Genomic DNA, 14,304 nt, shown 5'->3' with positions numbered 1-14,304 from the left:
CACACACACACGTACGTACGCACGCACGCACGCACGCGCGCCCGCACACAATATTATCACCAGTCAAATGCAAAATACTATCGCGTGGGGGGGGGGGTGGGGGTGGGGTGTGTTTGTGTCAGTTATGTCTTTAGTAAATATATGTCAATTTATATGTATACTAAAGACAGTATTTTGTATTTGTAATAGTATAGTGATAGTATTGTGCCTTTAAAATTCATCACCCAAACTACCTAGACGCCATACTCCAATTTCAGGACTTGCGGGTGAACAAAGTTAACATCGTTTGCTCTGACACGCGAGTACTTTCCACCCATGCACCGCTGAACACCATATTTGCTCTCCGCGCAATATGTAAAACTGGCTCTTTGCTTACTATGCGAAGAACGATGTGTCCCACAACCTACACGGGTCAGCGATTTCCGATATAACATACCATTTGTGATCTACGAATAATTGAAACCAGTTCTCAAACCTGAGCACATAGAGGAGTCTGTTGAACAAATATCGCTACCCAAACCTACTCCTGTCAATGAAGGCCATATTTGTAAAGACACTCCTTACAAAACAAAAACCTGGAAACAGGTCCTTGTCACGTGATTCAACAAGGAAGTTGGTTGAGTTAAGTTATGTAGCCAGTCACATGTAGCCACGAATCTTCCCGGGGACAATTAACGTTAATTAGAAATCCATGGCAAATCTGTCTCTGACCGGAAAGGTAAGTTAATTATCCTTTTTCACTATACAACACTGACTGTGAAATTCTCCATATCATGCCTACAGCCCACCCGAAACAACGTGTGTCGTTCACCCGTAGTACGTGTTAGTCGGGTAGGCAAGTCTCATGGAGTATATGTCTGTTGATCTGACTTGTTGACACGATACAGGTGTGATCTTCAATAAAAAGGTTTCTATTTCTATTTACCATTTTTGATTAATGGGCGGATAAAAAGTTTCTTTGTTACTGTAAGTTTTTAGACGGCCAACCAGTGTAGGCTTTACGTTCATCGGCTACGTTTACACTTCTGTTGAATGGGCAATATATATTTCGCCCTTTCGTCTAAACAATGCGATATCTGTCATGTCCTGAAATGTGTTACGTGATTCAATGACACAGGATGGGCGATGACCATGACCGCACTCAGCAACATTCCAGTTATATGGCGGCGGTCTGTAAACAATCAAGTCTGGACCAGACAATCCAGTGATCAACAGCATGACGATCGATCCTCGCAATTGGGATTCGATGATAAGAAGTGTCAACCAAGTCAGCGAGCCTGACCACCCGATCCCGTTAGTCTCCTTTACGACAAACATGGGTTGCATGAAGACCAATCCTAACCCGGATCTCAAGTGTGTTTTAAACATAAAGTGGGGGTGGCGGTGGGGTACCTAGTGGTTAAGGCATTCACCGTTAGCCAAAGACCGGGTCTGATTCCCTCAAGGGAACAATGTGTGAAGCTCATTTCTGGTGTTCCCCGCCGTGATATTGCTACAATAGTGCTAAAAGCGTCTTAAAACTTAATTCACTCAGTCAATAGATGTTTTATTCGTTCCCATGGTTACATTCCGTTATTAATATTTCAGCTACAGTAACGCAAGCTGATGACAAATAAATATCTGAATGTGTGTACATTTAATCAGTAGCAGAATATAAACTTTTTTCATTACCATTAAGAAATAATTCAGTGTCATCCAGATATTGATCCAGTTTGTTTCGTTTGTAAAAAATGCAGAGAGATTACAACACGAGAGGTTGTTTCAAATGTCAGATGATTTATCAAGCGAATGGTTTCTGGACCAAACCCACATTTTGCATAGGTTTCAAATGGTGATTTGTTTTACAGGAGGAGGAGGCCCAGAATGCAAATTTAGCTGTAGAAATAAAATAAAAAATTCTGGGTAAATGTCATTAATCATAAAATTAAATAAAGTTGGGGACAACTCTCCGAGTATAATGGTGTTGAGACCCATGAATTTTGATAGTATATCTAAATCATGGATAGTGAGTTTAATGGATGGTTTTCTGTATACATTTATAATGGTAATTTCTTTGTTATTAAGGCTTTAGTTCTTGTTGCCAGGACTTCGAAAGTGTGAAATGCTCTACATTTGAGAACCCTTTAACTATTAAAGAAAACATGTAGTCTAATCCAATACAAGCCGACCCCTTTAATTAATGAACTTAGACTCTCCCAGTGTGAACACGGTCAGAAATTCGACCGATTAGCACAGAAACACACACACACACACACACACGCACGCACGCACGCACGCACGCACGCACGCACGCACGCGCGCACACACACACACACATAACACACACACACACACACCGCCCCCGTACTCGTGTTAGATCCTCGCTTAAAAACCCCACATACATACTGAAGACATTAAATCTACCCCTCCGGCCCATCCCGACTGGTGATAGTGTGTGTGTGTGTGTGCCATCATTCTCCATTTCCCAGGAGTTGCGGGTGAGGGAAGTTAACATTGTTTGCTCTATAATGTGAATACTTTCCACCCATGCACCGCTGATCACAATGTTGCTCTCCGTGGAATGTGTATAACTTGCTCTTTGCTTGCTGTGCGAGAGAACGACGCGCCTTTGCAACTCACATTGGTTTGCGAGTTCAGGAAAAAACATATCATTTGGATCTACGAAGCCTGAGCAGATAAAGGGTGCCAATTGAACAAATATCGCCACCCAAACTGACTCCTGTCAATGAAGGCTATATTTGTAAGAGACACTTTGTAACACAATACTGGAAAAACCATGACAGGTCCTTGTCACGTGATTCAACAAGGAAGTATAAGTTATGTAGGTCACATGTAGCCACGAAATTTCCCGGCGACAATAATCGTTAATTAGGGATTCATGGCAACTGTTTCCTGATCGGAAAGGTTAGTTAATTATCTTTTGACTTTACATCGCTGACTTCGTGATTCTCCATATCGATGGCGACATCCACCCGAAACAACGTGTGTCGTTCACCCGTAATGCGGTGTGTGTGTATGTATGTATGTGTGTATGTATGTATGTGTGTATGTATGTATGTATGTGTATGTATGTATGTATGTATGTATGTATGTATGTATGTATGTATGTATGTATGTATGTATGTATGTATGTATGTGTGTATGTATGTATGTGTGTATGTGTATGTATGTATGTATGTATGTATGTATGTATGTATGTATGTATGTATGTATGTATGTATGTATGTATGTATGTATGTATGTATGTATGTATGTATGTATGTATGTATGTATGTATGTGCGTGTATATGTATGTATGTATGCGTGTATGTATGTGTATGTATGTATGTATGTGTGTGTGTGCGTGCGTGTGTGCGTATGCGTGTGTATGTATTGTATCCATCCTCGTCAAAGATCTGTAGGAGGCTGTGTTCACTCGAGCAAAACAGCCAACACTTGAGTATTTATACTGACTCTCTCTCCCGCCTGCTCCAGACTCAATCCATCCACGCATTATCTTTCGTACCCCTTCTTTCCCAATTCACGAACACCTATATTGCATCCACCCCGTTATACCACGTGTATATGACCTCACTTCAATTGGACCCCACGTTTTACCAAAACATCCATCCGCGATATTATCTGAGTGTTATACCCCAAATGTTCGAGGGTGTGGTGGATTATCTGCGATGTTCATAACAAATAACCCGGATACTGCACATAACAGGACACATCCTTCATGGTCCAGTGTCTTGTGTTATTGGGTAAAAATGCATCAATATATTATTAGCTTGTTTTTTCCATCCCTCACACGTCATGAATTGTCATTCCCAGTTGAAATAAAAAAGGTTTCTATTTCTATTTACCATTTTGATTAATGGGCGGATAAAAAAGTTTCTTGTTACTGTAATATTTTTAGACGGCCAACCAGTGTAGGCTTTACGTTCATCGGCCACGTTTACACTGTTGAATGGGCAATATATCTTTCGCCCTTTCGTCTAAACAATGCGATATCTGTCATGTCCTGAAATATGTTACGTGATGCAATGACACAGGATGCATGACCACGACCGCACTCAGCAACATTCCAGCAATATGGCGGCGGTCTGTAAACAATCAAGTCTGGACCAGACAATCCAGTGATCAACAGCATGACGATCGATCCTCGCAATTGGGATTCGATGATAAGTGTCAACCAAGTCAGCGAGCCTGACCACCCGATCCCGTTAGTCTCCTTTTACGACAAACATGGGTTGCATGAAGACCAATTCTAACCCGGATCTTCAAGTGTGTTTTAAACATAAAGTGGGGGTGGCGGTGGGGGTACCTAGTGGTTAAGGCGTTCACCGTTAGCCAAAGACCCGGGTTCGATTCTCCTCATGGGAACAATGTGTGAAGCCCATTTCTGGTGTCCCCCGCCGTGATATTGCTACAATAGTGCTAAAAGCGTCGTAAAACTTAATTCACTCACTCAATAGATGTTTTTATTCGTTCCCATGGTTACATTCCGTTATTAATATTTCAGCTACAGTAAAGCAAGTTGACAAATAAATATCTGAATGTGTGTACATTTAATCAGTAGGAGAATGTAAACTTTTTTCATTACCATTAAGAAATAATTCAGTGTCATCCAGATATTGATCCAATTTGTACTCAATATTGTCAGTGGCTATTCCATTAATATTATAATTATTTCTTATCATATTGTGAAGTACTTCTGCTTCAAGAAGAAAAGGATAGGAGGATGGGGGATCTTTTTTTCTTCATCCAGTTTCGTTTGTAAAAAATGCAGAGAGATTAAAACACGAGAGGTTGTTTCAAATGTCAGATGATTTATCAAGCGAATGGTTTCTGGACCAAAACCAAATTTTGCTAAAACTAGGTTCACAAATCCCTCAGAAACTGTATCAAAAGTGTTTTTTCAAATTCTATTAAAATTATTAATCCTGGAATATTTTGTTTACATAATGTCACATAGTAATCTTGTATTTTCACAAATGGTTCTCAAAGATATAATCTCTGTTTGATTTGGAGGTAATAGATAATATAAGGTTTTTAATGGTTTGAAATAAAATAAAATTTTGTACGGGGCATTTAATAGAGTAATAGGTCATACATATGAGTTCTTTTAAGAATCAAAATATACCAGTTTGAAATCCATCAATTCCTCAGCTTTTGTTAATGTTCATATTTCTAACAAGGAAAGCAAGTTTGCTATGTGTTACCGTTAATCTTGAAATTCTAGTGTTTAAAAGAAACTCAAGTATATAGTCGCTATATTACTGACTGAAATGAGACAAAGAATGAGGACAATTTTTATGGATTCTAGAATGCCAATCATGAAGTGAAATGAGACAAACAAATTCAAGGAATTATGAAAGAAAACAGGTACAAGTACTTACAATTAATGCCATTTACTACCTATCGTAATAAAAGAGAAATAGCTACAAAATATCCTTGGTCGTGTGTTTCACCGAACTGGTAAACGTCAAAGACCGGCATCAAGTCGAACCTCCTCCCACAAGGAGCCTACTCGCCATGGTATAAACCGAATACCTTTAAACCCAGTTACGTCCAAGTCACTCACTAGTGATACTTTGCAAATATATCAGACATGCCCTGAATTGGTACTTGAACCAGTTTTCACAGTCTTTTTATTTATTGTTTTGTCTAAGCCAACAGATTCGACTTACGTTTCACATGAATATAGGTTATGTAGCGTAACTAAATCATTCTACTATATTGTGTACCTGTGTATGCAACATCAGGTAACTGTAACCTTTTTTGTTTGCGATTATTCAAAATACATTAATTGGACGTAGGTTTAAATGAAGGTTTCATATTACGGAACATTCCTTATAAGCTACTTAGCAACTGCTGACATCACTGTCAACAATCTGTTCTCGACGGGAAAAAGACCGAGAATAGCGGTCCTCATAAATCGTAAACTATTTAGCAGCTGCTGACATCAGAGTCAACAATCTGTTCCTAACGGAAAACCCTGAAAGGAGCGGTCCTTGTCGGCCTGGTTGTTTCTGATCTGCCGCTTCTTCGCCTGAACCCGGGTCCACTTGCGCAAAGCGATCTTATCGCAACGATGATCGTAAACGTCGCATCCATTGCAATAAAGGACTTTTCTATCCATGACAATCGTTCCTGTTCATCATACAAGCTTTTAAATGCCACTCAAAGACGTAAATACATCAAGTTGATCCTATTAGTTCTGATGTTATTTTAGTCTTCTAGACTGCTAAGTTCGTATAAGTCGGGGGCGATGGGGGGTAGCCTAGTGGTTAAAGCGTTCGCTCGCAACGCTGGAGATATAGGGTTCGATTCCCCACATGGGTACAATGTGTAAACCCACTTCTGGTGTCCCCTTCCGTGATTTTGCTGGAATATTGCTAAAACCAGCGTAAAAGTAAACTCACTCACACACTTTTAGACAAGACAAGACAAGATTTTGATTAGGTCAAAGACCAATACAATATAAATATATTGAATATTCGCCTGTGCACATGGCGAGGTACGTATATAAAGAGAGCAATCATATGGTTATTAACATTATAGCCCAAGAGTTAGGATATGTGTGAACGATTTTCAAAAATTCAACTTTGTTTCTTTCATTTAAGATATAATAAATACACTTTGCAGCTTTCAGTACTTCAAAACTGTTTTCACATTTTAACAATTTGATAAACTCAAACATACTTATATTTTCCAATAAAGTATTACTTAAATGCTGTTTACGTATTTCTCGATATTTTGGACAAATCAAGAGTACGTGGTACTCATCTTCTATTTCGTTAGTACAAAAGGGACATAATCTATCAGCAAGTGGGATTTTAGGCACACTCCATCTTCCTTTTTCAATCATAAGCATATGTGAACTGAGTCGGAAACGTGTAAACGCAATTCGGTACTTCCTAACATCAATATTAGTTAAATATTTCTCGATGCACAGAGTTTCCTTAATATGAAGATACAATCTAGTTTCACTCAGAGTTGATATTTGATGTTTCCACATTTGAGAATAAATATCCTTAACCCTTTGTGTAAATTCTCTCACAAAACTTTCAGGAACATATTGGGCAACCCAAATGTAGCCAAAACCAAACCTGAAGAGCGTATCTCTCAATAAACTTGCCCAATTTTCAACATCAGGGTTCTCATTTGAACTATTCAATAATGAATTATATATCAAAACTATATATCTATCCGGTTTACTTCTCAAAATCTTAAGCCAATATTTGATAATCCTGACAAGACGAATAACTTTCAAAGGGAATGTACCCAATTCTCCATATAAGAAAGTTGATGGAGTTGACATTTTGACATATAATATGTGTTTCATAAATTTAAAGTGTACACTTTAGAAGTCGACAAGTGTACCTAGCAATTTACAAAGTCAGTGTTTGGTCGACTCATGTATCAAAGTCTTTGCTGCAAAAGTGTTTAGTCCGTTGAATCAATATGTTGAGGCAGAGTACATATTGTTTAGAAGCGAATGGGATTTCTGAACATGTTTTCAGGGTTTAAACACGTGGGCCATTACTTAAGGTAACAATAAAAACGATTAATGTTTTGAAACACAACTGTCTTGATTGGGTATGGATTCTCGTTTTTGGATACGACTCATCCGGCTGATTAGGTACAGTTGAACACGTGTTATCCAACGTCTGGCCATCCGTTCGCCCAAACAAGTTGTAGTGGGTACGGACTTTCCAACTTCCGTCTCAACAAGTTACTTTTTCAGTAAAGGTCATGCCAGTTGCGATAACTTGAAACATATGAAGCATTACGGGTTAGAATTGGTCTTCAGCAACCCATGCTTGTCGTAAGAGGCGACTAACGGGGTCGGGTGGTCAGGCTCGCTGACATGGTTGACACATGTCATCGGTTCCCAATTGTTCAGATGGATGCTCATGCTGGCGATCACTGGATTGTCTGGTCCAGACTCGATTATTTACAGACCGCCGCCATATAGCTGGAATATTACTGAATGCGGCGTAAAACTAAACTCACCCACTATGAAGCATTAGTTATATTTTATGCAGTGAGTGAGTTTAGTTTTTACGCCTCTTTCAGCCGTATTTCAGCAATATCAGGGCTTGGGACACCAGAAATGGGCTTCACACATTGTACCCATGTGGGGAATCGGCGTGACGAGCGAACGCTTTAACCACCAAGTTACTCCCTATATACTTCTGTGGAATGTGAGGACATTTTGTTACCGTTTCTTTTATCCGTCAGAAACGACTAGACACGTTGTTCCAGTGACATGTGTTGCACATGCCTTCTATGTTGAATGTTGTATGTGACAAGAATAGACCTTATCCTGTCGTTTACACATTGTGCCTCCTTTGCTAACATTGGGGTAATGCGATTCATTTTCGCGACACTAAATGGCTGGATTCCGACTGACCTCAAGTTGTCAGAGCCGTGGGATGTAAACCCTAACAATACCCGCGAGTAATCGAGCTGTAACAACGCCGTACACGTGATAGAGTAGTTAAATATTTCACAAAAGGAATGTCAACAGAGGTGATCCTAACGTGGAGAAGGGGATGAGTCATCACTATGAAAAAGGCAATACTTAAATGAGGATGAAGTGTTGGCCGTTTACACATATGTTTTCTTAGGCAAGTGACTGTAAAATGAGGCAGTGGGGTAGACTGGTGGTTAAAACGTTCACTCGCCATTCCGAAGACTCTTGTTTGATTCCCCACATTGGCACATTGTGTGAAGGCTATTTCTGGTGTCCCCCGCCGTGATATTACTTAATCTTGCTGAAATCGGCGTAAAATTATACTCGCTCGCTCACTCGTAAGGCTATGTTATACTTCAATGTTACGAAAGAGCATGACTTCTACGGCCCAGGGCCCGGTTTCACAAAGCAAGCGTAACCCTACGACAGTTGTAAGTCTATGTTAAACTATAGGGGTTACGGCACTCGCTTTGTGAAGCGGGGCCCAGGGTCTACTAGAAAAAAGACAGTTTGTGCAACGACTATCGTAAGTCCATGTTAAAGCAATGTAATTAAGATCGCTTTGTGCACGTAGTCCCAGGGTCACGTTTTACACAGCGATCGTATCTGGGCTACCCTATCGCCCCTCATAGGCTTAGCAGTGTGCGAAATTGTCCATTGCCCGGAAGCCCGTGGCTACTAAAAATGCAGTCGGGCCAGTAAATCTCCACAGTCACTGGCTAGTGAATTTTCATGGGGTCATTTTGTAAATATATCACTCTCTCCCACTTGTTAAGTAATAATACACTTTTAAATCATGCAAGATTATGGCCTGATAAAAATGTTCATCGTATTAGCAGCTTAATGATGAAACCCGTGTCATGCCGACAATATCTTATCCCATCTATTTTTGCAATTTTTGTGTGCTTAGTTTCTACATTCAAATTTCGGGCTAGTTCACCATTTTGTGGGCTAGTAACTTTCAGGCATTGCTAGCCCGACTAGCTAGCAAAATGTGGAAAGTATTTCGCACACTGATAGGCTTACGAATATCGCAGCTACGTTGATGGAGGCCCACATTTCGAAAAGCATTCCCATGGTTGCGTCCTGAGATATCTGGGAACTATTCTGAAATGGGAAGCACAGGGACTCACACAACCTCATCACAGCAAAGATTATGCACTCACTACCCGTCTTATTGTAATCACATGTGTGCGCTTGGGGAGTAGTTTTAGTCGATTAATTGTGTTGCACATTGCTCACGGAAGTTCAGTGAGCACTTCTTTGAGCAATCTCTGTCATGATCAGTGCCTAAAACTGAAGCCTACTGACACACATTGCGCGAGTAATATTACAGGTAGACCAACATCTTGTCTCTGAAACAAACATTTTACAGACAGAAAAAAACGGTCCATGAATAATAATTATAAGATATGATCGAAAAATAGCCCCGAGGGTAAAAAAGATTGCTGTTACTGCTGGTGGTATATCAGGTCAGGAACAACCATCTTGGATTTTCATTGACAGTATACGGGATCATGCTTCGTTAATTACGAAATACGCCCACACAGCATGCATTCACCGGCGAATGTGGAGCGTGGTGTATGTAAATCGGCGAAGCAGAGACACGAAACAGCTGTTCCATTGTTAATCGGCAATCAATTTTCATTTCAGATCAACCTCGGATCACGGCCCTACGTTTTTCTACCAACCACGGGCAGAACGTTCTACTCGAGCATCACGGGAAATGTGCACAATGGAGTCTCAGCTGTCACTGTGGCACATGCTGTACCAACCGATCCTTGCCGAAAGGCGAAAACTGGACTTCAAAATTTCAGGAAGCGGGCATCTCCTACTTGGCCTCGTGTCTCACAAACCTGATACTGCTTCTACGCAGAATATGGACATTACGAAAGTTGAACAAAACGCCAATTGGACCCATTTCCGGTTCAAGAAGGAAACGACCAGGGTTACCCTCTCTCGCACAAAGTCACGAGAGGTCACGTTTTCTCGCGAGCTGAAAGATAAGACGGAAGAAAATACCTTCCACATTCAGGGCCAGGATCTGTTCGTTTTCTTCGAAATACAGTTCGGAGACATTGTTATTGAAATGACATCAGGTAAGGGCTTTTGTGAAATATAGAAGTTCACGGTATGTACTTATGTACACAATTACTTAACTTTCACAGTATTTTCTGGAACAAATAGATTTTTGAAAAGAACTCGTTGAACGTATTTCAACGTCGGGTTGTTTGTCCAATGACAACTAGATATGAGAAGTACTTAACTTGGATGAGTGAGTTTAGTTTTGCGCCGCTTTTAGCAGTATTCTAGCAATATCACGGCGGGGGACACCAGAAATAGGCTTCACACATCATACCCATGTGTGGAATCGACCCTGGGTCTTCGGCATGACGTGCGAACGCTAGGCTACCCTGTCTCCCCGAGAAGTACCTGGATCGTTGTGAGCCTCGGCATATCAGCTCTCAGAACTTGCTTTGGCGGATTTAGAGTAAGATAATACTTTGGGTCGATGCTTACGCTGTCAACCCCTGGATACTGTTGGTATGCTTGATTTACGGGCTATAACATTGCAGCAATAGTTTATGCTCCTTATATCGTTTACGTAAATTACCTCACTAACTCATCCGCTGCGGAATCCACCGCCCCAGCTCACCGCAGACTCGGTAGTTCCTCAGCAGATACAAGTCCTTACACACAGACTCACCCGTGAAGATATGGGTTAGAATTGGTCTTCAGCCATCCATACTTGTCGTAAGAGGCACCTACCGGGATGGTCAGGCCCGCTGACTTGGTTGACACATGCCAAATTGCGTAGATGGATGCTCATACTGTTGATCACTGGATTGTCTGGTCCAGACTCGATTATTTACAGACCGATGCCATGTAGCTGTACATTGCTGAATTCTGAACAAAACAGAAACACACACATACTCACTCATTACCACATTGGCTGCATGCACACACACAAAATTTAATGTCGAACGACAAACTCGTGTATCCAACTGGTATGTTTCTGTTGCAACGGGGTCGTGTTCTAGTGGTTAAAGCGGTCGCTCGTCATGCCAAAGATCCGGGTGCGATTATCTACAAGGGAACAATGTGTCAAGTCCATTTCTAGAGTCCCCAGCCGTGATATTGCTGGAATATTGCTAAAAGCGGCCTAAAACAATACTCACTCACTCTGTTACCCAACCTTCCAGAGTTATGCAGTTACTCTGTAACGTTTACACAGCTCATTTCCAATTTCTATAAATGCAAAACATGAATTGGTGATCATGAGTGTCTGAAATTATTATGGCCCGTTATGATCAATATTGTTTACATCATTTGTAAACTTGACTGTTACACCAAAAACAGCACTCAGTCTTTGTCATTTGAACTGAAGGCCCAATGCTTCTGACATAAAACGCCGAATGTCAAATCATAACGCAATGTATTGTTTGCGTGGAATCACATAATTAATTCTGAATTATATTTTGCAGATAACAACAAGAAAACAATTTGTTTTGATAAGGAATGCGGTTCGAATATGATTCTCGAACATCATGGGAAGCGCGCAAGTCTGAAGCAATGTAATCTCAGCGCACTTTGCTGCACGGATCGAGCGCTGGCACCAGGGGAAGTAATCGACCTTCACATTTCTCCAAAGATGGCGCGAGCTGGACATATGTCAAACTTTTCGTGTCGAACCAGAATAGTTCCCAGCTAGAGCTCCAAAAATATAGAAGTCAGTCCAGATTCGTTCCTCTACCCTCCCGAAGGAATAAAAGTGGACAAAAGGGGCACTGTACAGATTCGTTTGAGTGAGGCAGGGGAGATTGTGTATTCGGTGCAGACGAAGGAAGCGAGGCAAACCATCAGAGGTGTTGGCCTTGACCTTCATCGACCCCTGTATCTCCACGTGGAACTCTTTCGTGTGAAGGTGGAAATAGAATCGACACTTCCGGAAGAAGGTGATTTACCTCGCCATTAGAGATTAAGTACAGATTTTAATGCCAAAAAATTATAAAGAACAAATTCATTTTAAATAGAGCTACCCGAGGGAATTATTACTCGGGTAAATATTGGCAAGCTGTACCATAGAGCTATACAGAGAATCCTTATAACTGGCAAATAGGTCTGACCTCCCATTTTCAGAAACAGTATCGGGTGTATATTTTCTAAAGAAACACATATTATATACTGCTGACATACAGAACCCGGTATCGACTGCTCACAGACACATTTTGCGCTCATGACTGAAATAATGCAATGCCAAATTTAAATGACTGACTGACTGAGTTTAGTTTTACGCGGCTTTTAGCAATATTCCAGCAATATCACGGCGGGGGGACACCAGAAATGGGCTTCACACATTGTGCCCATGTGGGGAATCGAACCCGGGTCTTCGGCGTGACGAGCCAACGCTTTAACCACTAGGCTACCCCACCGCCACGCCAAATTTAAACTGACACTGGTTATATATAAGCTGCTTCCTTCGCTACTTGGTATCGTTATTTTGTGATCATCTGGAGATATATACAGTGTTCTCTTAACAGATTTTAATTAAGTGTCCGTAGTATGACACACATTATTTAGAATTAGGTCAATGTGATATATCAATCATTGGAAAGGATGCATGGACGTTCGGAACATGTGTAAATGAAGGAGTGGTTGTAGTATTTCTCATTATGTACGTATGTGTGTTCGTAGTGTGGTTATTTAGAGTTAGGGCCCCAGAAGATTATTCAGTTCGTGAGAGGCAGGGGAGATAACTGATGATGGGGAGGCAATGTTTGGTATTGATGAAGGGAAACTGATAATTACCTATCAACTGATGACTCATTATTATGCATCACTGTACAAGCAAGACAATTTGGTTGACAATGGTTGTTTAAGATCCATATCATTGACTATCATTTCAGAAGCAACCTATCTCACTGCCTCACTGATAGAAGATGACACGTACCTGCAACCAGTGTCAGACCCAAGAACCACTTCATCCTGTTCCACAGGTGTAACAGGATTTGCAGAAGTGTCATCCCTATCCCATACTGATTTAACTGACCGGGAGTACTCTACGATACCAAACGAAACCCTTGTGGACATCTTTCCCGACCCATCTCAGACGTTTCTAAAGCATCCTAATGCAGATTTAAACAGTCTTAGCTCAACGGAAAAAATAGAAACAAAGAAACAACAGGGGGAAAAAACAGAAAGCAGCTTAGATGAACCCCCGACGATCTCATTCCCAAGGCAGTATCAAGGAGATTTAGGAGGTGGGGCCACAGAAGCAAGTGGTCCTACCCAAGGTCAGTATTCTCCACAAGGACAACCAACAGGTGGTTCCTCTGGTCCTGAGAGCTTCGAACCTCCTTCTACACCTATTCCTCAGGATGCCATGTCCTTTCAAGTGATTGAGCATCTAACGTCACGTCTTGAAACTGTCCTAATGGGTGGACAAAGACCCACTGGTGTCCAGAATGAACCAAACCGAGACCCCAGCCCAGCTTCTTCCTTCGGCGAGAAGATACGCACGAATTATGTACAACTACTAGACAGACTTGAGCCCGATCCAATTGCTGACCATTTGTTTCAGAGCGGAAATATATCGGACGCCGAACAATATGCCTTCCATGAGAAGGACAAGAAGGGCAAGAGTCGTTTTGTTTTACAGATTCTGAAGACGCGACCTCGCACCAAGGACACATTTATCAAAGCCCTGAAACAGTCTGCCCAAGGAGACATCGTGGACCTACTTGGACTTCACTGACGGTTACCCGATTATTTGCAGTGTTTTTGTGAAGAGGGATGTTTCAACAAGAATGCGCACGTTAGCCTGTGCAGTTAAAGGGTTA

General features: G+C 41.2%; 1 protein-coding gene across 2 annotated transcripts; it reads left to right on the top strand.

The window, feature by feature from the left end:
- The first annotated feature begins 442 nt into the window (after positions 1 to 442).
- LOC124271691 lies at positions 443 to 12,187 on the top strand. 2 transcript variants are annotated; one of them, XM_046706852.1, is made up of 3 exons: positions 443 to 718; positions 10,118 to 10,563; positions 11,950 to 12,187. In XM_046706852.1, the coding sequence occupies exons 2-3, from the start codon at positions 10,191 to 10,193 to the stop codon at positions 12,174 to 12,176; spliced, it is 600 nt and encodes a 199-aa protein (XP_046562808.1). In that variant the 5' UTR covers positions 443 to 718; positions 10,118 to 10,190; the 3' UTR covers positions 12,177 to 12,187. The 2 variants fall into 2 exon arrangements, with proteins under 2 accessions (XP_046562808.1, XP_046562813.1); XM_046706857.1 differs by lacking the exon at positions 443 to 718 and adding an exon at positions 2,570 to 2,904.
- Positions 12,188 to 14,304: the final 2,117 nt, after the last annotated feature.

The sequence above is a fragment of the Haliotis rubra genome, unplaced genomic scaffold, assembly GCF_003918875.1.
Source record: "Haliotis rubra isolate DU_JTF1 unplaced genomic scaffold, ASM391887v1 Scf1029, whole genome shotgun sequence".
In the NCBI taxonomy this organism is placed as follows: Eukaryota; Metazoa; Mollusca; class Gastropoda; order Lepetellida; family Haliotidae; genus Haliotis; species Haliotis rubra.
Note: the sequence above shows the minus strand (reverse complement) of the source record. Positions and strands in the feature narration are given on the sequence as shown.

Coding starts and splice junctions, on each gene's coding strand:
- LOC124271691 (XM_046706852.1), top strand. CDS start 10,191: ATGTGCACAATGGAGTCTCAGCTGTCACTGTGGCACATGCTGTACCAA. Junction 10,564..11,949: donor TGTTATTGAAATGACATCAG/GTAAGGGCTTTT, acceptor TATATTTTGCAG/ATAACAACAAGAAAACAATT.